The 25,004-nt window shown below is 46.2% G+C and overlaps 1 protein-coding gene across 10 annotated transcripts in view; it reads right to left on the reverse strand.

Moving 5' to 3' along the window:
• The window catches only part of MAST4 (microtubule associated serine/threonine kinase family member 4), a 548,534-nt gene that overhangs the window by 224,817 nt on the left and 298,713 nt on the right, over window positions 1-25,004 (reverse strand). For all 10 annotated transcript variants that reach the window (XM_073680217.1, XM_073680208.1, XM_073680206.1 and 7 more), the window contains one exon: window positions 24,660-24,691. In XM_073680217.1, the coding sequence (XP_073536318.1) occupies window positions 24,660-24,691 (32 nt within the window). The remainder of the gene's footprint in view (window positions 1-24,659; window positions 24,692-25,004) is intronic.

Here is a 25,004-nt window from a genome sequence, read left to right on the forward strand (position 1 = left end):
CCGTCCTTACGGTGCCCTTCACCTTCCAGATACCCCAGGCTTGGCCGCAAGGCCCGGGCAACCCGGGCGCTAACACCACCGCGCCCATAAGACCAAGAGTGCCGCATCTGGGAGAGGACCTGTTTACCCAACACACGTGCCCGGATGGGCAGCCTTTCATCTGGCCCCAGGAATATCATGAACTGGAACGGCAGAGGAAGGCTGGGGCCATGTGTGCACCCCTGATCCCGGCTCCACAGCCCGTAAAGAGGATCTCGCCCCCGCTAGAAGAGGCCCAATTTGAGTGGGACCCCACCGGAGAAGATCTCATGGGGTTCACTCAGGAGACTCGGGCAGCCGCGGCGGAGCGCGCAGAGTGCTGCCGCCAGCAGCTCGAGGTCTTTGGGAGGGAGCGGAGAGAGAGGCGGGTCCGGGAACAGCAAGCTCAAATAAGGAGCGCGGAGCAGAAGAGCCGGGCCAGGAGAGACCCCCGTGCAGCGCATAGTCCCCGCACCACCGGGACTGTGATCAAGTTTAACATGCAGCATGGGTGGGGCTTCATCCGAGACCACCGCACCCCAGGCGACGTCTTCGTAACCAGGAGAGACGTTGAATCCCACCTACCGGAGGGACACAGAGGTCGTGACCTTTACATCGGGGACGAGGTCACCTTTACCCGGCACAAGTGTGCCAAAGGACCCTACGCCCTCCATGTGCATCGCCTGACGGAGGAAGAGCTGCGGTGTGAGGAGGAAGAACAAGAGGACCCGGACGGGTCTGAAGCTAAAGGTAACCACAAAGAAAGAGCAGGAGGACGTCGTCGTTAAGTACGGCAGAGTAGAGGCTGTACATAGTTACCCGTCGGGGTACCAAAGAAACTGTTGCTGATAATATAGTCCCCGTTGGGACCAGCATGTGTGAACTGTTTACCCGTTTATCCCTTAAATCCCACTGACCGAGGACTGAGAGCGGTCATTCCTCCCTTATACCTGGCCGAGGACTGAGAGCGGCCATATCCCCTGTATATAGTTGCGCGTCCTAAAGCGCTCCCTACTGGTTTTACAGGAAAGCCACGAGTTTTTTCAAGAAAAGACTGTCGCACTTTACCCGGTCACACGTTGCACAGTGACCGGAGGAGGAGCAGAGGCGACGAGAATGTTATTTATATGAAAAGTTTTCTGATATATATATGATATTTTATATGTTTTTTACTATGTTGTTTATATGAAAAAAATTTGTATGTTTTGTGGTGTTTTGTTCTTACAGCCCGAGGACGTGCTGTGATTTACCAGGGGGGAATGTAGCACCCTGAGGATTCGGCTGCTACAGGGGTATTGCACCTCAACCCAGAGGTGTGATATTCCACTCCCGGGTAAGGATGGAGTGTGGACCTGAGCTCGGTAGGCTGCATGCACTACACACATCCCATTTCCGAGGGGCAGGCCGACGGTACTCCCACTTAGAAATGTGCAGGTACGACCGAGTCTGTTCCTGGCTGGAGTGGGAGGGGGGGTGGTACATCCCAAGTAGTGTAGGGGCAGATAGGGGGAGCAGCCTGGGTAAAGTTAGGAGCTCATTGGGTGCTGGTCACCTGAGCTCACACATAGAGGGAGTATATAAGGTGGGCACCATCTAAGATCAGGGTCAGATGCAGAGGATCAGATGCAGAGAGTCAGCTGCAGAGAACAAGTCAGGAGCAGAGGAGAGAAGAAAGACCAAGACCCAGAGTGAGAGAGGAGAAAAGAGAAAGACCCAGAGCACAGCAGAGAAGGACTCTGAGATCCCAACTAAAAGCACCGGGTGAAGAGTCGGCATCAGGGTACCGGAACCCAAGCTGGTGGGGGTAAAAACATTCCCCAGCCAGAGACCGGAGACCGTGGGCAGCGTTTGCCACGGTCACCCATCACATCCACCCCGAAGGCACACCACATGAAGGGTCAGGGAACCCAGGGCCAAGGGTGTCCCAACAGAAGGCCCGAGGGAGCTGGACCTAGGTGGATCACTGGTGGGGACGGCCAGAGAACGGGACAGAAAGAGAGCTCAGGGCCACGCTCCGGACTTGTTTGGGGGTTGGCTGGATCCAGGACCTGGTGGACGCAGCACGGCTCGGGTGGTCACTCGCAGCTGGAGTGACCAGTACAACATCTGCAGTAAGTAAACACCCTTAGCTGCACAACCCGACTCTGTCTTCATTGCCGGCTGCACTACACCACCACAACCCCCATCCTCTGCACCTGTCCCCTCTGAGGCTATACCCCTCCCGTTGGGGGTTATCCCACCAAGCTGCGCATCCACCATCAGCCTCAGCGGAACCTGCTGCAGCGGCGGCCACAGTGACCGCATCACAACGGGTGGCGTAGTCGACACAAAAGAACTCTTAATAACATCTGTAGGACTGCCACATAACACTGAGCTTGACGCCCTGGGCACGGGCCGGGTCACAGCCGCTCGGAAGACTACAACCCCCCATCTGATCCGGTGCCGGGTATTCCCCTCAAAAAGGAATATGTCCCAGGGGGCGCGTCATATACTTTACTATTCATTACCTAGATCTCAGCAGTGACCCATCTCCTAGGAAAGGGGATTCTATAGTCTACTGCTTGTTGCCTAGATTACGGGGCTCCTCTGTAGTCCATCAGCGGTTACTGGTCTCCTAGGTAAGAAACATGCGCTTACATGCTCTTTGCTTTAGTGCTTGCAAGTGCTTTTCTGGAGCTAGTTGGATCCTACCGGCTTCAGTGCAATAGAGATGAATGAACCCAAGAAAGGACTTCTCCTGGAAGTCCATTTTAGAGAGAGAGACTCTCTGGGGGTATTCTGCTTCCTTTGGCAGCCCTCTAGCGCCTTACTAAGACCATTTTACAGCACCAAACTAAAGGTTCCCATTTACTTCTATGGGGTTCAAGTTTGGGTAGAACATCCATGGGGTGCGCTCATCCCTACAGTGAAACCATGCTCCTCCAATGCTGCAGAGGCAGAGTGGTCACTGCTGGCAGCATCAGAGAGCGCACAGTTCGGACCACAGGTGCGACCATTCACTTCTGTAGAAAGAAGATGAGAAAACTCTTTTTTTTAAAAAAGGGTTTGCCATCTAGAAAAAAATATTTATGTTTAAAACTAGAAAATAGCTTAAGAATATACTTGCAGAGACTCCAGTTGACTGGGACCAACGATGCAGCTCTGATAATGCAGCTGCACTTTTGCGTTGGGTTTGACACAGAAGAGCGTTTCCTATTTCGGCATTTGACCATTGATATACATAAGGGTTGGTTGATTGGTCAAAGCTGATTGGCTTGGCCAATCAAGAAAGGGAAGTTCCTGAAGGAATAGAAGAGTATCAGAAGGTACAGTTCTTCGTTCCTCATGGTTACTTGGCCTGACAGTACTTTGCTCTCACATACCCACACAAAGTGCCGTTTTCGAGCAGTAATCTCCTTCCGTAGAGGACAAGCTCCTGTTGCATTACTTATTCAGGGCATTATTACATCATGAACTTCTCCCTCCCGCGTCGGTGACCTTTTAGGCAATGTTCTTCAGGGAAGAAGTACATTACATTTAAGCTTTCCTATTCCATGCATGAAGAGAGCAATATTAACATTTGGAGTGAGACGAATTAGGAGTTGATGGAAAAACTAAAGGTCTGATCGAATTATTACAACATTTAAAAAGAACTAATTAGGTGTGGACTTCAGCACAAAGCCGGACAAGTGATGTATTGTTTCTGTTCCTTTTGCCTCTTTCTTTTATTTTACTGCTCCTTCAGCCAATATGAAGTCATTAACTGTGAATAGTCGGGGCAACTCTGCCTTTATATCATGTCAAATATATTGATCTTGTATATTCAATTACATTGCATTCCCCGCACATGAGTGAGGGCTTATTGAATAAGTATTTATTAGACAAGCATGGATTATGGCATCTTGCATATCAAGAAACTTAATGGGGCTGTCCACTGGTGGACAAGCCCTTCTTAACAGCTAAACTGGCCATTGCAAAATGTAAAAAAATATATATATGCTTGTGACGCGCCCCCTGGGCCGTGGGGTACTCTGTAGCCGGGTCGGTCGGTGCTGGGGGTGTCACTGTGGCGGTGACCCAGTCCGTGACCCAGGGCGGTCAATAAAAGGGGAATAAACTAAAAGGGAAATAAAGTTTTTATATATAATGTTCGTAACGCCACCTGTGGTATGCGGATATATGGAGCCGCCGCTGCGGTGCTGATCCTCTGGAGCTGTTGGTGACGCAGCAGAGTTAGTACAGCTCTCCACAGGCAGAGCTAAGCTCCAGGGCTTTGCAGTGATGATTAATGAGGTAGATGTTGCTGTGCAGTGTAGTGCAGGTGGTGGCGCAGATAATAATTCTAGGACACAGTGGGGGTGCAGTCTTCAGATTTACTCACAGTTGTCAGACTCCAGGTTACCAATACCAGGGTAACCTCCCACGCCGTCCTGTGTTTACCGAGGCTAGGGTTCAGCAAACTCCCAGGTGTCTCAAAAGTACATAACGGGACCCTATTCTATGTTCCTTCCTCGGTCTTCTTCCTGCACTGGCTCTCACCCTCCTTTTCCTCGCAACCAGTGTCCCAAGCCGGTAACCTCGGATTTTGGCGGGCAACGTACAGTCCCCTGAATCCTATGTGGCTACCTTTTTAGCAATGTAGTTGCGGTTGTGAGCAGCTGCACCCTGAAAGTACAGTAGCCACCGGTTTCTAGCTGAGCCTTGTAGTTCTCCACTAGTTAGGGGCCGGTCCCCTTTGCGGCCTGATCCCTCCACGTTCCTGTAGATTCTGGTGCACGGGTGGCTTCTGCACTCGCCGTGCCCCTGGGATCCCCTCACTTCTGGAGCCTTCCTCTGCTCCCGTCCCCCTGGGCCTCTCAATCTAGGCCTGCTCATCTCTCCTCTCCTCTGAGCAGAGCTCCTGCTCCTAACACTCTCTCTTCAGACTGTCTGTTCTCCTACAAGATGGTTCCCTTCTTATACTCCTACTGAAGGTGCACCCCTGATCTACTTCCTCCACCCACACCCACTACATGGTTCCCACTCTCGTTTCCCCCCCTTCCAACCAGGGACAGGGCTCAGCAGTGGATTCATGCATCTTGCCCCTCCTGCTGGTCTGGAATGGTGTAGTGTTGGATGCAGGTGGGTGGTTCCTGGGCAGTACTCCCTCCTTACCTGAGAGTGGGATACCACACCTATGGCACCATTTCTCTGATGTTGGTGCTGCGTCTTTTGGCAGTAACATGACATTATGACCACTGCAGCCAATCAATGGCGAATGATTGGCTGCAACCTTCAGGATTCCGTCAGAGAGGTAAAAATATATATTTTTTTTAATGAGCAGCTCTGCTGTAAAGAGGGTTTTCCATTAGTGCTCAAATGGTACTAATATGCCCTTATATTTGAGTGTAGAGAGACTTGGACGTGTATGTCCTCTTCTACTCAGATTGAATCAATATGATGGTCAGAGACCTAACATATTGTAAAGCCTTGGTTAAGTATTATTACTATTAATTGTAGTATCAGTAGGAAGATGCGTTAAAAATAAAACTCCAAATTGTCCCCATCCCTATAGCCAGAGGGGGACAGACTTGGTCAGTCTATGTAGTTTACAGAAGGTAGAGCCAAGTAATTGGAGGATGTTGGAATCTGATTGCAAGGCTCATTGGCACCTTCCAGATTATGCAAAGTTGTGAGATACTCAATCTGCACAAAAGGACAATCTGAGGTCACTCTCGATTTAGATTGTTTGCTGATCTGCTCAATATCTGAAATGGGGTCAATTCTGGTTCATATTCGGGGTTCAGAGCAAACAGGTAGATCTGCCATATACAGGCTACAGTCATTACAGTTTACATCTTTTAATTTAGAATTCAACTTTATTTTGTTGTTTCTGGTTTTATTTTGTTCTGGACATTTTGTTAAACACTTTGAAACCATTTTCAATCCTTTTAAAAAATGATGTTGTCTTACTCCTAAAAAATCGTCTTCAAATCTCAGCCACTAGATATGTCTTTTATGTAATTTAATGATCACCGCCTGTTGTCAGGTGTAATCCATCTACAGAAGCAGAGAAACAAAGATGGGTCATAGGGAATAGTTGGCTGGTCTTTGTCACTCCGCTTCTGTTCCCTTCTCTGTCAAAAGGCATAAAGGCATAACAGAAGTGGGTGTTCAAATCAGGGAAGAAAAGTCATTAGATAATTAAAGAAGTACTGCATGTCTGAAAGTAAGGAAAATGAAGTTCTTGCTATAATAATGCTGGCAGAATGCCAGGAACCACCCACTCAAAAAGAAAGGAGGGCAAGTTGGTGTATAAAAATCAGGACAGTTCCTGGAAATATTAGGTTTGTATCAGGGCTGTGGAGTCGGTAAGCCAAACCTCGGACTCCTCAATTTCCCTGACTTCCGACTCCCAACTCCACAGCACTGCCTCACTACCGAGCGTGTACATAAAGTGCAGCACAGATTCATCTCAACTAAAAGCCCAGATCCTTAGATCAGGAACAGAACAGACATTTATAGGACATTTCATAACTTTCCCAAATTCTTATGAAAACATTTACAGCACATCCTGCATTGTACTACTGTACCCAATGTATTATATATTTTAGGAGTCCGAGTCGGTCCATTTTATACGAACTCCGAATCCACCAAAATTAACACCGACTCCGACTCCACAGCCCAGTCTTATAATGCTGGCAAAATGCCAAGAACCACCCACTCGAAAAGAAAGTATGGCAAGCTAGTCCATGAAAATCGGGACAGTTCTTGGAAATATTAGCCTTGTATGTGATTATGAGGATTCTCGATGCTATTTGGGGGAGAGATGCAGAAAGATGAGGCTCCTCCAATGCTCAGCTTTCAAATTCACTTTTATAATGATTTTTTTTCTAGGATTACATCCTATGGTTTTTGCAATCTGCACCTGAATTTAGTATAAATTATGTAACCCAAGGAGCCCCATGCACAATAGCTAACATTGGGCCAAATCGTGGTTCGACCAATTGTTCAGCTGGCAGCTAACGCTCGCGATTCCTCCATACACAGGAGGTCTCAGTCTGCCATGTACTCCTGTCTTCTCGATGAGAGAACCACTGACAGACATCTCAGGCGGTGTCTTATCTCTCCGAGAATACAAGGATCAGAAGTCCAAAATTGTATATGCTGGATCCTTCTTTCCCCTGACATTATTTGTCATGGGACAGTCGGGAGGCCCCCATAGACATTACTGTCAACCTGAACCCACCGAGATGTGTGACCTCAACCAATGTTGGTCTAATCTGTATTGGGGTCTTTAGTCTCCTCCTAAAACGTGACACTACTATTGTCACATTAAAATTGTGCTTCTGTGTGTTGTCACTCTATCCCCACTCTATCCTTTAAGGCGAAGCAAAACTAGAAAAAAATGCAGAGTGCCACATAGGGTAGTAGAATATAGCTGTAATAGCATCGTAAGATTGAAAAATTCTCACTTTGGGAGTGTCACAACATTGAAGAGTGGTCCCAAGAACGGGGCTCTAAGGGCACTGTGCTGGGAGAAAGTCAAGCACAGCACTCGACTATTTCCAGCAGTCCCATAGACGATGAATGGAGCACCTTTGCTCCAATCATTGTCTGTGGGACTGCTGGAAATAGTTGAGTGCTGTGCACGCTGGAAATAGTGAAGTGCTGTGCATGCGCACCTACACTCCATTTAAGGCCACGTCCACATGTTCAGTATTTGGCCAGTATTTTACATCAGTATTTGTAAGCGAAAACAAAGAGTGACTGAAAAAATACAGAAGTGGTGACGTGTTTCTGTTATACTTTTCCTCTGATTGTCCCACTCCTGATTTTGGCTTACAAATACTGATGTAATATACTGACCAAACACTGAACGTGTGAACGTTGCCTAAGATGGAGATCTTCAGAATCCGCTCCCAAGTTCCAGAGCCTTTTCCTCAAGCATGATGGGTGGTCCCAGAAGTTAGACCTCCACTAATCAGTAAGTTATCCACTATTCTACTATTAGAAGATAATCTTTTTCAGGGATAGCCCCTTTTATGTATGACTTCTCTAGTCATCTGTATGGATTTCTGCTTTTTTTATTATAAGGGGCACTCTTCCCATCTTGAAAAGTTGTATTGTGTCCATGATGTACGGCTTAAAAGGTTTGTCCAGGTAAATGTTTTTATTTCTAAAGGCTTCCACAGGATGAAAATATTCAACACACCAATGTTCACCCTCCCCTGGTCCAGGCTGCCTCTCCGCCACTGCTCCGGTCTTTGTTTACTGGCTGCAGCGGTGACATCACATCTACAATGCAGAAGACGGCTGCAGCCAATGTGTGTATGCATGCTGGCATCAGTGGCAGCATTTGGGGCTCCGGTAGATTGGAGGGTTAAGTACTGCTAGTATATACTGTATTCATGAATAGGACGCAGTTCAGCGCATTGAACACTGCAGTTGTTCCTTTTGTGATTTCTATGTCAGATTACGGTAATTAAACTCACGACTTTATATCCATTCACCTAATGGAGAGGCGATCTTCACTGCTCTCATGACAATGGAAATCTCCTTTAATTGTCGTGTGTGTAACATTAGTCGTATATACTGTGCACATTTCCAGGACAAGCCTCAGCCGCACCATTTAATATTCGGCGTCTCTTCCTTCCATGCCTCTAGCATCCAAATTGAGTTTAGTTTACTGCACATTGGTCTCTCAGGGAGTGTTTAGAATCGGGTAGGAAGTGCGATGATTGACAAGGGTCTTTTGGGACCTCTTTGGACATGGTATCTTATTTTGTTGAGAAATCTATGAAATTCCCAAGTAGAGCTGTTAACATTCTGCATATTATTGTAAGGGGGAAAAAGGATGGGAAATATATGGAAAATGTCTCCAATTTTATCTCCTCAAACATTTAACATTGTGTGTATCTCAAAATGAGTGTTTTTTTTTTTCTTTAATCCTAAAAAGAATGGTCTGTTTTCTTTCAGAAACAGCGCCACATCTGTCCACAGGTTGCATGTAGTATTGCAACTCAGCCCTATATAGTTCAGTAGATCAGAGCTACAATACCAGACTCCTTCTGTGGACATGTGTGGCACTGTTTCTCAAAGAAATCTGACATGTTTCTCTAATCATTCTCGACATAGGGAAGCCTATGCATATTTCCTATAGGATATGCATGCTGGTATGGATGGAAAAGTGGATTCACCAGCATCCTCTTCATCTTGTTCTAACAACTAAACATTAGTTATTTTTTTTTATAGGTTCTGGAAAGGGTTTTTCTGCTCCAAAAATAAATTTGGCTGCGGCATGAAAGGGACTAAAACAATAAATAGTCACCCCTGCCCCTCCGCTCCTGCTCCCATGATTTCTGCTGGGCAGGGAGCAGTGATGTCACCGACGACCAGTGACCTGGCTGCTGATTGGTTGCAGTATCTGGTTGCAGCAGGCCGGTCACTGGTGATCACTGACATCTCTTCTCCTGACCTGGCAGAGACCACCTGATCAGGAGCGGGAAGCAGAGTGTGGGGGTCAGTATGTCCTCTGCTGAATTTACCTTTTAAGCAGACAACCCCTTTAATGGAAAAATAAAATGAGTACATTTTTCACCATGGACTAGCTGAGGGCAGTGACGCACCCCCTGGGCCATATTCTTTAGGGGAATACCCGGAGCCGGATCAGATGGGGGTTGTAGTCTTCCGAGTGGCTGTGACCCGGTCCGTGCCCAGGGTGTCAAGCTCAGTGTGTGGCAGTCCTACAGATGTTATAAAGTTCTTTATGTCGACTACGCCACCCGTTGTATTGCGGTCACTACGGCCGCCGCTGCAGCAGGGTCCACTGAGGCTGATGGTGTTGGTGCAGCTTTTGATAGTATAACCCCCAACGGGTGGGGTATAGCCTCAGGGGGTCAGGTGCAGAGGATGGGGGTTGTGGTGGTGCAGCATAGATGTTAAATGAAGACAGAGTCGGGTTGTGCAGTTTAGGGTATTTACTCACTGCTGATGTTCCGGTCACTCCAGCTTCAAGTGACCACCCGAGCCGTGCTGCGTCCACCAGGTCCTGGATTCAGCCAACCCCCAAACAAGTCCGGAGCGTGACCCTGAGCTCTCCTTCTGTCCTTTCCTCTGGCCGTCCCCACTAGTGATCCACCTAGGTCCAGCTCCCTCGGGCCTTCTGTTGGGAGACCCTTGGCCTTGGGTTCCCTGACCCTCCACGTGGTTTGCCTTCGGGGTGGGTGGCCGTGGCAGACGCTGCCCACGGCCTCCGGTCTCTGGCTAGGGTGTGCTTTTGCCCCCACCAGTTTGGGATCCGGTACCCTATTGCCGACTCTTCACCCGGGGATTGAATTTGGGTTCTCAGAGTCCTTTCTTTTTCCCCCTCTGGGTCTTTCCTTCTCTGCTCCACTCTCTCTCTGCAGGCTCATCTGGACCTCTGCTTCTTACTGACTCTGACAGACTGACCCTGATCTTAGATGGTGCCCACCTTATATACTCCCTCTATGTGTGAGCTCAGGTGACCAGCACCCAATGAGCTCCTAACTTTACCCAGGCTGCTCCCCCTATCTGCCCCTACACTACTTGGGATGTACCACCCCCCCTCCCACTCCAGCCAGGAACAGACTCGGTCGTACCTGCACATTTCTAAGTGGGAGTACCGTCGGCCTGCCCCTCGGAAATGGGATGTGTGTAGTGCATGCAGCCTACCGAGCTCAGGTCCACACTCCATCCTTACCCGGGAGTGGAATATCACACCTCTGGGTTGAGGTGCAATACCCCTGTAGCAGCCGAATCCTCAGGGTGCTACATTCCCCCCTGGTAAATCACAGCACGTCCTCGGGCTGTAAGAACAAAACACCACAAAACATACAAATTTTTTTCATATAAACAACATAGTAAAAAACATAAAATATCATATATATATCAGAAAACTTTTCATATAAATAACATTCTCGTCGCCTCTGCTCCTCCTCCGGTCACTGTGCAACGTGTGACCGGGTAAAGTGCGACAGTCTTTTCTTGAAAAAACTCGTGGCTTTCCTGTAAAACCAGTAGGGAGCGCTTTAGGACGCGCAACTATATACAGGGGATATGGCCGCTCTCAGTCCTCGGCCAGGTATAAGGGAGGAATGACCGCTCTCAGTCCTCGGTCAGTGGGATTTAAGAGATGAACGGGTAAACAGTTCACACATGCTGGTCCCAACGGGGACTATATTATCAGCAACAGTTTCTTTGGTACCCCGACGGGTAACTATGTACAGCCTCTACTCTGCCGTACTTAACGACGACGTCCTCCTGCTCTTTCTTTGTGGTTACCTTTAGCTTCAGACCCGTCCGGGTCCTCTTGTTCTTCCTCCTCACACCGCAGCTCTTCCTCCGTCAGGCGATGCACATGGAGGGCGTAGGGTCCTTTGGCACACTTGTGCCGGGTAAAGGTGACCTCGTCCCCGATGTAAAGGTCACGACCTCTGTGTCCCTCCGGTAGGTGGGATTCAACGTCTCTCCTGGTTACGAAGACGTCGCCTGGGGTGCGGTGGTCTCGGATGAAGCCCCACCCATGCTGCATGTTAAACTTGATCACAGTCCCGGTGGTGCGGGGACTATGCGCTGCACGGGGGTCTCTCCTGGCCCGGCTCTTCTGCTCCGCGCTCCTTATTTGAGCTTGCTGTTCCCGGACCCGCCTCTCTCTCCGCTCCCTCCCAAAGACCTCGAGCTGCTGGCGGCAGCACTCTGCACGCTCCGCCGCAGCTGCCCTGGTTTCCTGAGTGAACCCCATTAGATCTTCTCCGGTGGGGTCCCACTCAAACTGTGCTTCCGCTAGCGGGGGCGAGATCCTTATTACGGGCTTCGGAGCCGGAATCAGGGGTGCACACATGGCCCCAACCCTCCTCTGGTGCTCCAGTTCGTAATACTTCTGGGGCCAGATGAAAGGCTGCCCGTCCGGCCACGTGTGCTGGGCAAACAAGTCCTCTCCCAGACGCGGCACCCTTGGTTTTACGGGTGCGGGCGCGGTGGTGGTGGCGCCCGGGTTGCCCAGGCCTTGCGGCCAGGCCTGGGGCACCTGGAAGGTGAAGGGCACCGTTAATACGGCGGCGCCCTGGGCTACCTGGCCTTGCGACCAGGCCGGAGGCTCCGCGGAGGTAGGGGGCGCTGTTGGTGATGCGACGCCCGGGAATTCTAGGCCCTGCGACCAGGCTGGTGGTACTTCCTGCTTGGTCACGCTCGGGGTCGAGGCGTGTGACGTCACAGGGGTCGCGGCGGCTGCTTCCGGTTGGGGCCTAGTCTGCGTCGGTGACATGGCGTTTTCGGGCACAGCAGGGGGACTTTCGGGCTCTGCGACGGGGAGCTGGGGCAGGTAAGCGGTGTCACGGCTTGGGGTATAGGCGTCCCCTTTACCTGCCTCCATGCGTTCGGCTCCCTCCTCGGCGCCGTCTCCGGCCTTGGGTCCTCCCGCGCCATCCTCAGAGGCGGTCTGCTTCCTCATCTCGGCTGGCGTGCTCCGGGTCTTGGTTTGCTGGGCCATCTCCCGGCTCCACTCCGCCAATATCTCGCGCTGTACCCGGGCCATCCTCCGTGCGAGGCCCTCCAGGGCAGTCTGTGCACACTCCCGGTCTCGGGGGAGCTGTGCAAGGACCTCCACTAGGCCTAGTGGGGTCGTGGTGTCCAGCAGGCTCCTGACCAACGGGTCGGTGCTGCTCTGCTCTTCTTCCAGCAGGCTCCTGGCCAGCGGGCCGGTGCTGCTCTGCTCTCTGGACATCTCCGGGTGAGCTTCTCTGCTACTCCTCTCCAGACTTCTTGTCTCCGGGTGCGCTCGCTCCAGACTGCACCCATCTTCGCTCTTTTCTTTCGTCTCCTCCCACTTCAAGGGCGGTCCCGGGGCAACTCGGTGACTGTCAGCTCCAGGGGTAGTTCTTTCACGCTGACAGACACCTCTAGCATCACAGTCTCTGTTGGTGGGGGCGGTTTCCACTTTTGGCGCCATTTTCTGTCCCGGCCCACGATGGGAGGTGGCCTCCTGCCCTCCTTTGGCACGCCCATAATGGCGTCCGCTGCTCTTCCAAGGCGGGAAATCTGCGGTTTTGGCGGGAAGCGTCGCCCAGTGGCGGGAAACTCTGCAGATGGCGGGAACAAGCTGGAAATGGCGGACAATCGGCGGGAAACGACTGGTGATGGAGTCCGATGGCGTGGACCCTCCGGAACCGGCGGGAGACTCCTTTCTGAGGTAAACTTGCACTTTTCTTCAGGCACGCAGTACCCGGGTGTTGCGGGCACGTAATCCTGCCGACTACGCCAAAGTTGACGCGCCCCCTGGGACATATTCCTTTTTGAGGGGAATACCCGGCACCGGATCAGATGGGGGGTTGTAGTCTTCCGAGCGGCTGTGACCCGGCCCGTGCCCAGGGCGTCAAGCTCAGTGTTATGTGGCAGTCCTACAGATGTTATTAAGAGTTCTTTTGTGTCGACTACGCCACCCGTTGTGATGCGGTCACTGTGGCCGCCGCTGCAGCAGGTTCCGCTGAGGCTGATGGTGGATGCGCAGCTTGGTGGGATAACCCCCAACGGGAGGGGTATAGCCTCAGAGGGGACAGGTGCAGAGGATGGGGGTTGTGGTGGTGTAGTGCAGCCGGCAATGAAGACAGAGTCGGGTTGTGCAGCTAAGGGTGTTTACTTACTGCAGATGTTGTACTGGTCACTCCAGCTGCGAGTGACCACCCGAGCCGTGCTGCGTCCACCAGGTCCTGGATCCAGCCAACCCCCAAACAAGTCCGGAGCGTGGCCCTGAGCTCTCTTTCTGTCCCGTTCTCTGGCCGTCCCCACCAGTGATCCACCTAGGTCCAGCTCCCTCGGGCCTTCTGTTGGGACACCCTTGGCCCTGGGTTCCCTGACCCTTCATGTGGTGTGCCTTCGGGGTGGATGTGATGGGTGACCGTGGCAAACGCTGCCCACGGTCTCCGGTCTCTGGCTGGGGAATGTTTTTACCCCCACCAGCTTGGGTTCCGGTACCCTGATGCCGACTCTTCACCCGGTGCTTTTAGTTGGGATCTCAGAGTCCTTCTCTGCTGTGCTCTGGGTCTTTCTCTTTTCTCCTCTCTCACTCTGGGTCTTGGTCTTTCTTCTCTCCTCTGCTCCTGACTTGTTCTCTGCAGCTGACTCTCTGCATCTGATCCTCTGCATCTGACCCTGATCTTTGTTGGTGCCCACCTTATATACACCCTCTATGTGTGAGCTCAGGTGACCAGCACCCAATGAGCTCCTAACTTTACCCAGGCTGCTCCCCCTATCTGCCCCTACACTACTTGGGATGTACCACCCCCCTCCCACTCCAGCCAGGAACAGACTCGGTCGTACCTGCACATTTCTAAGTGGGAGTACCGTTGGTCTGTTCCCCGGAAATGGGATGTATGTAGTGCATGCAGCCTACCGAGCTCAGTTCCACTCTCCATCCTTACCCGGGAGTGGAATATCACACCTCTGGGTTGAGGTGCAATACTCCTGTAGCAGCCGAATCCTCAGGGTGCTACATATACAATTGAAAATTCCTACATTGTTAAGAAAGGAGAGGATTTTTAACAAGATGTAAATTTAACTCCACAAACATAAAAAAACAGAGAAATAAACAAGGAGAAGAATGTAAAGGTGGTCATACACCCTCGATAGCCATCGACAGAGCTCGTTCATTTGACAGCCATCTCTACAGACTCCCCCATACACATCACACAGCTCAACTAATAATTTATGAGTCATCTATAGGAAGAAGGAAAAAAAAAAGCTGCTGCCAGAAATCTCGTGTGGCGGCTACTCTCCCCAGGGAACAAAACAATCCCTCCCTCCTATGCTCAAACAACCGCACGTACAAGGTATCATGAAAAGCACACAAGTCTGAATAATTTTCAAAGCTGCCATTATTTTTTTGCACTTATACAATCTTGTTGGATTGTTTACTCCAAGAAAAAATACTTCACAGATATTTGCATGGATATACGGCAAATACTTGCTGCACAGAACAGTAAGTCCTATGAAACGATCCACAGCAAATTCATGGAGTGAGCTGCATCAGATGTAGATATTGCAGCCTTTCATGGAGACATGAAGTATTTTTTCTTGTATTTATCCTACTATCTTGTTGGATTGCTTACTATAAGTAAATAATATCAACTTTTCATTATACTTTGCACATGCGTTTTTTTGAGCATACGTTCTATGTGATCTTGGGAGCCATTTTTGCCCAAATTTTTCTGCACAGCTGATATGTCACTTTTCTATTCTTTATTTAGTGATTCATTCTCTTCTAAAAATCTGTAGGAGAAGAGTCAGAAGGCCGCAGTATACATTAGCCAGTTGGCCGGTAGAGACAAAGTTCTCCTTAAAGCACCACTCCAGCATTTTTTTTATTGCACTCCTGGAGTGGTGCTTTACATATAATTCCCCTGCCCCCTGTCGCATACTCACTTGCCACCGCCTTCATCCTTTCCAGCGTCGCTCCGGTCGGTCTATGCCAAAAAGTGACCGTCCGGCAACTCCATTGTTTCATGGAGCAGCGCGGAGGTCACTTTTCAATACATCTGAGAGCCCCGTTTTCACTCTCAGACTTACATTGAGCTCTTGTGATGTAACTTCTGATTTCTGGCCAGTCAGAAGTTACGGCACAAGATGGCGTCACAGGACTGGAGCAGTGTCAGTAAAAGATGAAGCTGCCGGAGAGTATAAGAATGGGGGCAGGGGGGCTTACATTTAAAGCGCCAATTCAGCACTGAAAAAGAATAAAAAATGCTGGCGTGGTGCTTTAATAAATGAAATGTCCTGTTAGGTACTAGGAGTGTTAACTAAATGCTAGGGTGACCCACATGAGGTGAACTTGATAGACGCCATGATTAGTCCTACAGTCTTTTTCAATGAATGCATTACATGGTTCAAATTCTTATTTTTTTGGTCACAAAAAATATGAAATCGGGACTAGTAGTATATTGCTGGGTGCATGCCTTACCAAATACCCATTAAGAACCAAAAAAAGAAGAAAAAAAAAAGTCAGCCCAAAATGTTGCAGTGCACTTCATGGGCTAATAAAAAATCCGTCTTTTTTGTACACCAGCATTGGATTGCTCCCCTACTCTTTTTTTTTAATTACTTTTTTTGGGGACTTTTTTTTTAGAATTTTTTCTAAATTTAATTTTTTTTTTTTTTTTTTTTTTTTTTAGAATATTGAATGATTCCCTAAACTATTAACAAATAAATAAAAACTATTACTGCTATAAATTTTAGCACCAGTATTTGTCCAAGTGATAGCAAATTCCTAATACTGTACAACTGGGCTAGTATACATGTGTAGAGTTATATATATTAAAAAAAAACCTTGTCCGTAAGAATGCTTTCACATTGCGTGGGCCACCCATTCAGTGGCCCACGTTGAACCCCCCATGAAACGGGATTCGGGTGTATGCGCCGACAGGGCCAAAGACTATGCTGTTGATGACAGCGTAAGCGTGCGCTCTGACGTGCATCATTTTCGGGTGTACACGCCTACTGGAGGCGGATAGACGTAGTAGACTGCATCTAGGTGTCTGCATCGAGTAGGCGTGTACGCCCAAAAATGATGCACGTCGGAGCGCATGTTGACTTTGTCGCTGCATACTCCTGAATCCCGTTTTGCAGGGGGAGGGGGGGTTCGGATGCAAGCCCCAACAGGACCACCAAATGTGGGCAAAAACACAATGTGAAAGTAGCAAACTAGGTTTTAATTTGATAGATTGCAAAGTAAAACGATAGTACAAAGTGAATGCTAACAATCAGAATGTTGTGTGAGATGTTCTTCACAAACAATAGCATCCATATTATACACATATACCATTATACTTCTCCTGTCTACTTTATTACGGGCCAGCTACCTCTCTAAACATCATTACCGTTCTATCATTTGGTTTATGAGGATATTTTAACTCAATATTGGTACCATGCATCCAATTTTAAGGTTACAAATCCTGTAAAAATCATAAAAACTAGAATGCGGTTCATACCATCGGCTTGCCTTTTTGTGCAATTTTGCTGGCTTTATGGGTACGATACGATAGATGGACACACTATAGGACACCTGCTGTCTTAAGCTCATGCTGGGACACTAAAATACATGGCTTTGCAGTGAAATAAAAAAATGTAAGAACCATTTTATTATTCATTTAGGATTTTCTCTTCACACATCAAATATCTAATATCATACATTTTGGCTAGAAATCTGTTTTATTAAGAAATTTTAGAAAAATGCTTCCTTGCTTGAACCTTGTAGAAATATTTATTTACCATTAAAATTTTTCTTCATCATCTTCATTTTCCTGCACCAGACAGGACAGAACAATGCAGAACAACAGACATCGCTCCTCCAGAAGGTAGGTACGTATGGGAGTAGCTGGGCAAACCTGGGGGCGTTTCATGCAAAATTAAACTCTCAGACAATGAATTATACACCCCACCGTCTAATCTAACCCATATTAGGTGTGCACAGAGTTTTTCAAGGAATTCTTGTAGCAAAAACTAAAGCACATACAATCCAAATCCTTCTAAGAAACACAAGACTTCTCAAAAACAAAGTTTCTGCTCAGTTTCAACTCCAAAAACTCAACAAAGAGACATACGCTTATAGGAATTAATTGTTACACATGTCGATAGCAATAAGAGAATAAAGCAAGCATGTACCCTACAATTTAGAAATCACGGTTTGTAGATAGTAGCCCACCCAGTAGTATACGTCCTATGTCCAAACATCAAGTAGAGTCAAAATTGTGGAGAGTACTCATTTTGGAGGAGGTGAGGTGCAAGTAGACTAGGGTGGATACCCTTATATCAAGAAGAAAAGTTCACTGCACCCTCATGTACATGATACAAACATGAATTAATTTATTCAAATAGACGATGTGTCATATGAAGATATCCCATTGATATATTAGAAAATAGTAGTTCTTGCAACATTAATTCTATGTTTCGACCCTCCTGGGTCTTAGTCAAGATGTTGAAGTACTGATGTAGAAGAGAAGCTTGAATAGTTGCTGTACGACCACCCGACGCTGTATAAGGTCAAAACCATTGGCTGACACAGACGGTCCTTGTCCAAGAACAATATATGAGCCTTTTGCAATCCAACAGCTCATCATAACGCACAATTCCAACTTTTTTGGAGGGGGAAATGAGCCCTCTTACCTCTTGGCCCCTGTGCGGCTGCACAGGTTGCACCAATGATAGGTCCGCCCCTGGTCAAAATGTAAAATTAATGTTGCAAAGAACCACTGTATTTTCTAATACATCATTGGGATATCCTTTCAGGATACATCAATTATTGAATCAATACCACAACAACCACCGTACTTTCTAATATATCATTGGGAGATCTTCATATGACGCAACATTTATTGGAATATATTACTTCTTGTTTGCATCATTTTGAGAGTAGGCAGACATCAATAGAAACAGATGAACGACATCAGAAACTATTCACATATTCCAAATTGTGAAGCTTTAAGAAGAGCCAAATACAGAGACCAAAGGCACACGAAGCAGCAGACTGCCTATGCAGCAGCATTCCTGTCACAGGCAGCGTGTAAACGTCAGCCTATTACACAAAGGGGCAATGGTGAATAGTTGGCAACAACCTTACAACTGCAGGAAAATGCACATTGGAGGGGGATTGGCGACAACTGCAGAACACATAATAGTATAACCAAAGTCAATTAAACATCAGGTATATCAATCTGTCCAGTTATGAAGCAGACATGATTGTGAATCAATTTCACCTGCTATGGTGCAAATAAAATTGACAACAGATGCCCCGAAGAGGAACAACCCCCACAAATATAATGGGTTTGCAGGTGGGCATTTCACTTTCCTAAAGCTTTCTGACTAATTCCCCTTGAGTTTTCTTTTTCTCTCATCAGTACTGGTAGCATGAGGCGACACATGCAGCCCATTGATGTTGCACAGGTAGTTCAACTCCTGTAGGACAGCAGATCCAAGGCAAGGTTTTCGTAGACTCACAGCTCGGTCTTTAGCGCATGTAGCAAAAACCAGGACTCAAGTCATTATGTAAGCGGAGCTGGAGAGGGTCACAAATGATCATCATACCGATATCTGCTCCTTTGTGTAAGGAGGAACAGGCGTGCCACTGCTAGAATCCTAAAAGATGACTCAGAGAGATACTGGTGTCCATGTTTCTAAACAAAACGATCAGAAACAAACTCCAAGTTGGTGGCATTAGGGCTCCATATCCTGTATTGGGAGTCCAGCACCATGTAGCTCGAGAGGCATTTGTGAGAAAATATCAAAAAATGTCAGGTCCACCAATTGCATCCTATTCTCTACACTGATAAGAGAAGGTTCACACTGAACAAATGTGAAACATCCTAGACACATTGTAATGAGAATTATGCGGCCAGCAACATCATCCATCACAACCTGTAAGATGGTGGTCAGAAATAGTCCGAAGGGGCACATCCTTCTTGAAGGGATGCACAAACCTCCACATGATAGCCAAAGGTATTCTAACTGTTATTAAGTCCTGGGATGAAATCCTCAGTTATTGACAAAACGTATACTGATGCAGTGGGCCGTGGCTTCCTCACTTGGCCAGAGTGTGTAGGTCATTTATAGACGATGAAGGCATTGATGCCATTGACTGCATTCTGGCCTGGAGAACGTGAGGGCCAATTGAGAACCTCTGGATTATTACGTATCAGTGCATCCAACGATGCAAAGTAGCACAAAGGACCATCCAGGAACTCATTGTTGCCTTCATCCAGGTCTGGGAGGAGATCCCAAGATGTTGTTGGGAGTAAATACAGGTAGGTGGGAACCATACATATTACTTGACTTAGTTGTAGTGATTGAATTCAGGCAAATTGGATCCTTTTATTTTTTTTTTACTCTGGGGTGATTTGGAATCCGGCCCTCAATTGGTTGATGATTTTGGTCTCCACTGACCATTGATTCTTCATTTTATTTTCAACAAATTACATGTTCATCGTGATCCGATGTGTGACTGAAGTGATTCTTTCATTTTTTAGCTACATATACTGTACATATCACACACACATATACACACTTCAATGTCAGAACAAATTAGCAAATTACTGGAAATTAATTATAGGGCTACAAAAGGAAAGAGAATATATTTGCTGTAAACCACTTCATTTGCATTTACCTTAATTTTACACACCTCAACCCCTGAGGGTTTAATGAGTGACATTATTCATTAACAATTAGCAGCCAATTCCATAAAAAAAATAATTAGCAAATAAATTAGAGTACATATTATTTGATATAATGAAGTTGATATCAGACGCAGTTCAAGGTTCGCAAGAAATCAATTCATAAATTTTAAGCTTCATTGAGATGTGCGTGTATCATGTACATATTCTATCTGTTTCACAGATAGAACACAATCTATATAGTCTATGGTGAAGGAGAAGCACAATCCGCTCACCTGTCTGGGTGGGAAAGGTCTGCATTCTTCTCTTGCCATTATATCTATTTTATATGCTGTTGTTCTCAGACACTTATGTTTTTAATATGATCCAATAAAGCATTTCAGCAACCAGTGCTGGCTCTTACGTGGAACCTCTACATAATTATGCAGCTTTTCACACGTCCAAAAAAAGGAGATGCGTCTCTTACTAGGATGAAAATCCCACATTTAGAGATGATCAGATTGCTTCACGCAACCCTGGTCCATAGTCCAGGTCAGTTCTCTCTGGCGGTGGACAGGAGCTAAGCAAATTTCTAGAAAATCTGGCTTCCCGATGCAACGTCTGATTTACCGCCATGGCATGATGTCATCTGTGTGGCAAGTTTTGTCAGTCTGGTTAGTCATGAGCCAAGCCTGGGATTCAGGAGGGAAAGGAAATTCACGTACCTCCTGTCCTTGGCCAGAAAGCACCGACCTAGACCGTGGTTGCATGAACGATCCGCTCATCTCTACCCACATTCAAGTCTATGGGTATGGTTGCATGAAAAACTCGTCTGCCATTAATGTGCTGTCCAAGTTGCATTGCAGTGCCATCTGATTTTTCACTGAATGTTTGCCAGAAGCTTGAGAAACCGCTAGTTTTGTAGCATACAGTAAAAATGGATCAAACACTAATGGTAAAAATGAACACATGGACTAAACATTGATGAAAATCAGATACAGCACACTGGTGAAAGAAAAAAAACTGGACTTTGGGATGAGGTGTTATCAAGAAGAAAAATAATATAATGCAGAGCATTCACCTAAGCATTTTAATACGGACAACTGGGGATCTAGCTTCACTGATTATTTTATAACATTTAAAGAGAATCTGTCAACAAGTTTTTGATACCTCATCTGAGAGCAGCATGATGTAGGAAAAGAGAAGGCGAATCCAATGATATATCACTTAGATTACTGGGAGCAGCCGTTGTGACACAATCAGAGCTTTTAGATTTTGAAGCAGAGCTGAGAAAGCTAGCCCCGCCCACACCAGGTTCTCAGTGTGCAAAGTCCATAGACCGTGAGCTGCTCATCACAGGAGGGGGCGTGTCGGACTAGTCCAGCAATGTTAATCTCTTCGTGATAAATCCTTCACAGTTAGTAAACAGCAGCACGCACTTTGACAAGTGACACATCCCCGAATTCTGTGTTTCAGCCTCTATCTTCTGCTGTCTTCACATTACACAGCAAAAACCTGTTAACAGATTCCCTTTAAACTAAACTTGGAAAAAAGATCAGACCATATGGAATAAAAAATAATGCTATGAAGTCCTATCATAATATTTCACCCTGAGGTTAAGAGAATGGTGAATGAGAGGTCATGGTTGGAGGCCAGAAACTTGTAAATGTTGTCTGTGGTAGTCTGAAGCACATCTCCTGTCTCATCATTGGTTTAGGCTGCTGCTATCTCCCTCCCCCGAGCAGTTCTGCCTCTTCAGATTGGTTACACACCGTAACCAATGTCACGAGAGGAAGGAAGTCAGTGCACGGGAGGGGAATTTCTATCACAGCACGATAGAAGGATTAGAAAACAATTAAACTAGCAGTGGTAAAAGATAACCAGCCGATAAAAGTAAAATAAATAAAGTAAAATAAATAAGTTGTAGAAATGAATGTTTAATTGTCGTTTTAAGCTAAGGATACAAGACTGAATTCACAATCCTATAATAGTATTTATTCCAATATATTGCTGTAAAACTGGCACTTTATGAATTCTTTATGTCATAACTATTTAGAAATGAAACAATGGCTTTAGCACGGGAATAAATCATCTTTTGTCAGCTATGAAAAGAAGAATTATGTTATCAATCTTTTGGCTTATCACAGTCATGAACAAATATTATTGAGGCTACTATTTGTCATCGGTATAATTTCAGACGCCGCTCGTATCTCTTACTATGACAGCACAGCAGGCCATATCCAACTCATAGCAGCAGACGCCAGTCATAAAATGATCTCCACAATGTGACTTGAGAATGACAGCGCTTGTATTTCTCAATATATAAAACCTATGGATAATAAAATGACCACAAACCTATTTATCCACCACCAGTAAAATGCCACCTAGACTCAGTATTTGTAAACGACTCATTACATATGTTATCAGTTATTATATCAGCATAACAATAATGAAAAAAGAATGACGTTTAGTATCGGAGATTTGTTATATCAAAAGCACAATCCTCAATTTTATGGCTCATTCAGACAAATGAAAGATCCATGTGCACCACGGACAGCACACAAACCCATCGTATCATGTGCTGCTTAAAGGGGTATTCGAATATCGAAGATCCTATCCCAATATGTAGTAGGTGTAATAATAATAATATTAGCAAATACCTCCAATTAGAAATGTAGTATAGTTTTTCTGATTTGCTATGTCTCTTTCGTCATGTGCAGTCATTGCAGGACCTTAGGTATCCATGGTGACGACCACTGATATAGTGACAGTTAGTGGTTAGTGATCGTCACCATGGATACCTATGGTCCTGCAATGCCTGCACATGAGGAAAGACACATAGTGAATCAGAAAAACTATACTACATTTCTAATTGGAGGTATTTGCTAAAATTATTATTACACCTACTACATATTGGGATAGGATCTTGGAGATGGGCATACCCCATTAAGTCTGTTTTATGGACCTGACAATGTAAAGGTATCTGACACCTGTCTGCAGGTCTGCAGTGTGGAGGGGCACACAGCTGCACAATGAGGCAGTCACGTCTGCAATTTGTGAACACAACTGCCCTTTTTTTTGCATTTGATCATCTGACCCCGAAAGACTTTCTGAAAGCAAAGAGCTGCGACTTAAACAGAATTAAGTGTGAGCCTATTACTGCTTTGCTATGATTTAACTAAAGCATAAATAAAACTTTTTAATGACTCTTCAGAATAGGCAGTTATGGATGTGTACAGGAGGAATAACACTAATTCAGGTCATTGAATGACTTCTATCCTGCACTTTTCTATCTCATTTTCAGTTGTCCCAATGCTAATGAGTAGAGACCATCAGCTATGATGTCTGCCATACATAGCACAAAAAGAAAAAAGAGGAGACCCTGCTCCCCCATCTCCTAGTAGCACACTCCCAGGTGTAGAGGCAGCAATATATAGAAAAACTGAGCAGTGTAGATGTAAATCCAGCACTGAGGTGAGAAGTCATTTACAACAAATCAATAGTACTCTTTCTGTGAGCGGCTCTGCCCCCATCTTTCTCCAGCTGCTACCCCCTCCCCATCTTAAAGAGAATATCACCAGTTTTTTTCTAACCCAGTTCTCTGAATGCTGAGCTCTGTATAAACCTGCCCACTTCGCTGACTGCCCATGTGCTGTGTACACAGAAAGCTGCCAATCAGAGCTCATGAATATGGAGGACTACATGGCAGCAGGTTTACTAGTACTCTAGTGATTATCTCCTGCTAATAAAACACTGATTTCATAAAAACACACTAAGTAGCCCAGTAAGTGACACATCGCTGCAATCAAGGGCTCTTGTCTCTATAGAAGGCTTAAATAAGTTAAGAAAGACAAAGTTCTAAAACATATGCACAGAGTCTTTTTGACGCTGTTTTGTGTATTTTTGTTATTCCAGAAGGAATCCACCTGAATAAAACACCGTATATGCCCTACAAAGTTGCTCGCTGTTTATGGATTTGCAGTACCATTTCGAAGTATCTGTCAACTACAAAATGTTTTCAGCGTCGAATTAGTAAAATTAAAGAAAAATGTCCTAGCTTTACACAGACAACACGATGTGTTCACTGGTCATAGACCAAGCAAAACCATAGAGCTAAAGACTCATTTTACATTTCTATAAGATGCAATGATCGGATTCTATATCCAGCAGTAATGCTTCGCTTTATATTGTGATAAAAACTGCAAATATGAAGCAGAAATTCTTAGATCTTTTGGGCTAATTGTCAAGGAGACTGAGAGGACAGAAGTCAATCAATAAAACCCAAAATTACAATCCAAACAAGAGTGCGGCCGGCGCTGTACTGCTCATATCTCCTCTAGGTGCCAATTTTTGCCCCCATAAAACATGTAAGGTAAATACTAATCAACAGGGGCTGCAATATTGAACTTTGCATACAGTATGTGTTTTGTAACCCGGCAGCCAATATCGGCTCCATGAATAAAACATCAATATGAATTCAATGTCAGTCTTCACTGGAAACATTACAATAAATGCAGCTCATTTACTCACAAGCTTCCCCGTCTTGGTAGGCTCAGTTCTTTCTGAAAGAGAACAAAGTACATATTCTGTTAAAAAAGGGGAAGACTAAGACTCCAAAATCTGTATAAAGAGAATGAAGGAAATACATATCCTTACAATACTTACAGTACACAGTGATTTACAACATGGGGGGAGAGTAATTTTAATCTGACGGCATCTTATTACAAATGCAATATATCGGTCATACAGTACAGCGTGAAATAACTGAGCAGATGGCTTGTCGCTCGTCACACTAAGGTCGGCGTCTGCAACAAAATCCATAAAACTTAAGTTGTTGCTGTTAAGTTTCAATGTTTTTTGTGCACTAAATCAATA

This window comes from Phyllobates terribilis, unplaced genomic scaffold (assembly GCF_046119375.1).
Source record: "Phyllobates terribilis strain yellow unplaced genomic scaffold, ASM4611937v1 Scaffold_1__5_contigs__length_1240528914, whole genome shotgun sequence".
Taxonomy (NCBI): Eukaryota; Metazoa; Chordata; class Amphibia; order Anura; family Dendrobatidae; genus Phyllobates; species Phyllobates terribilis.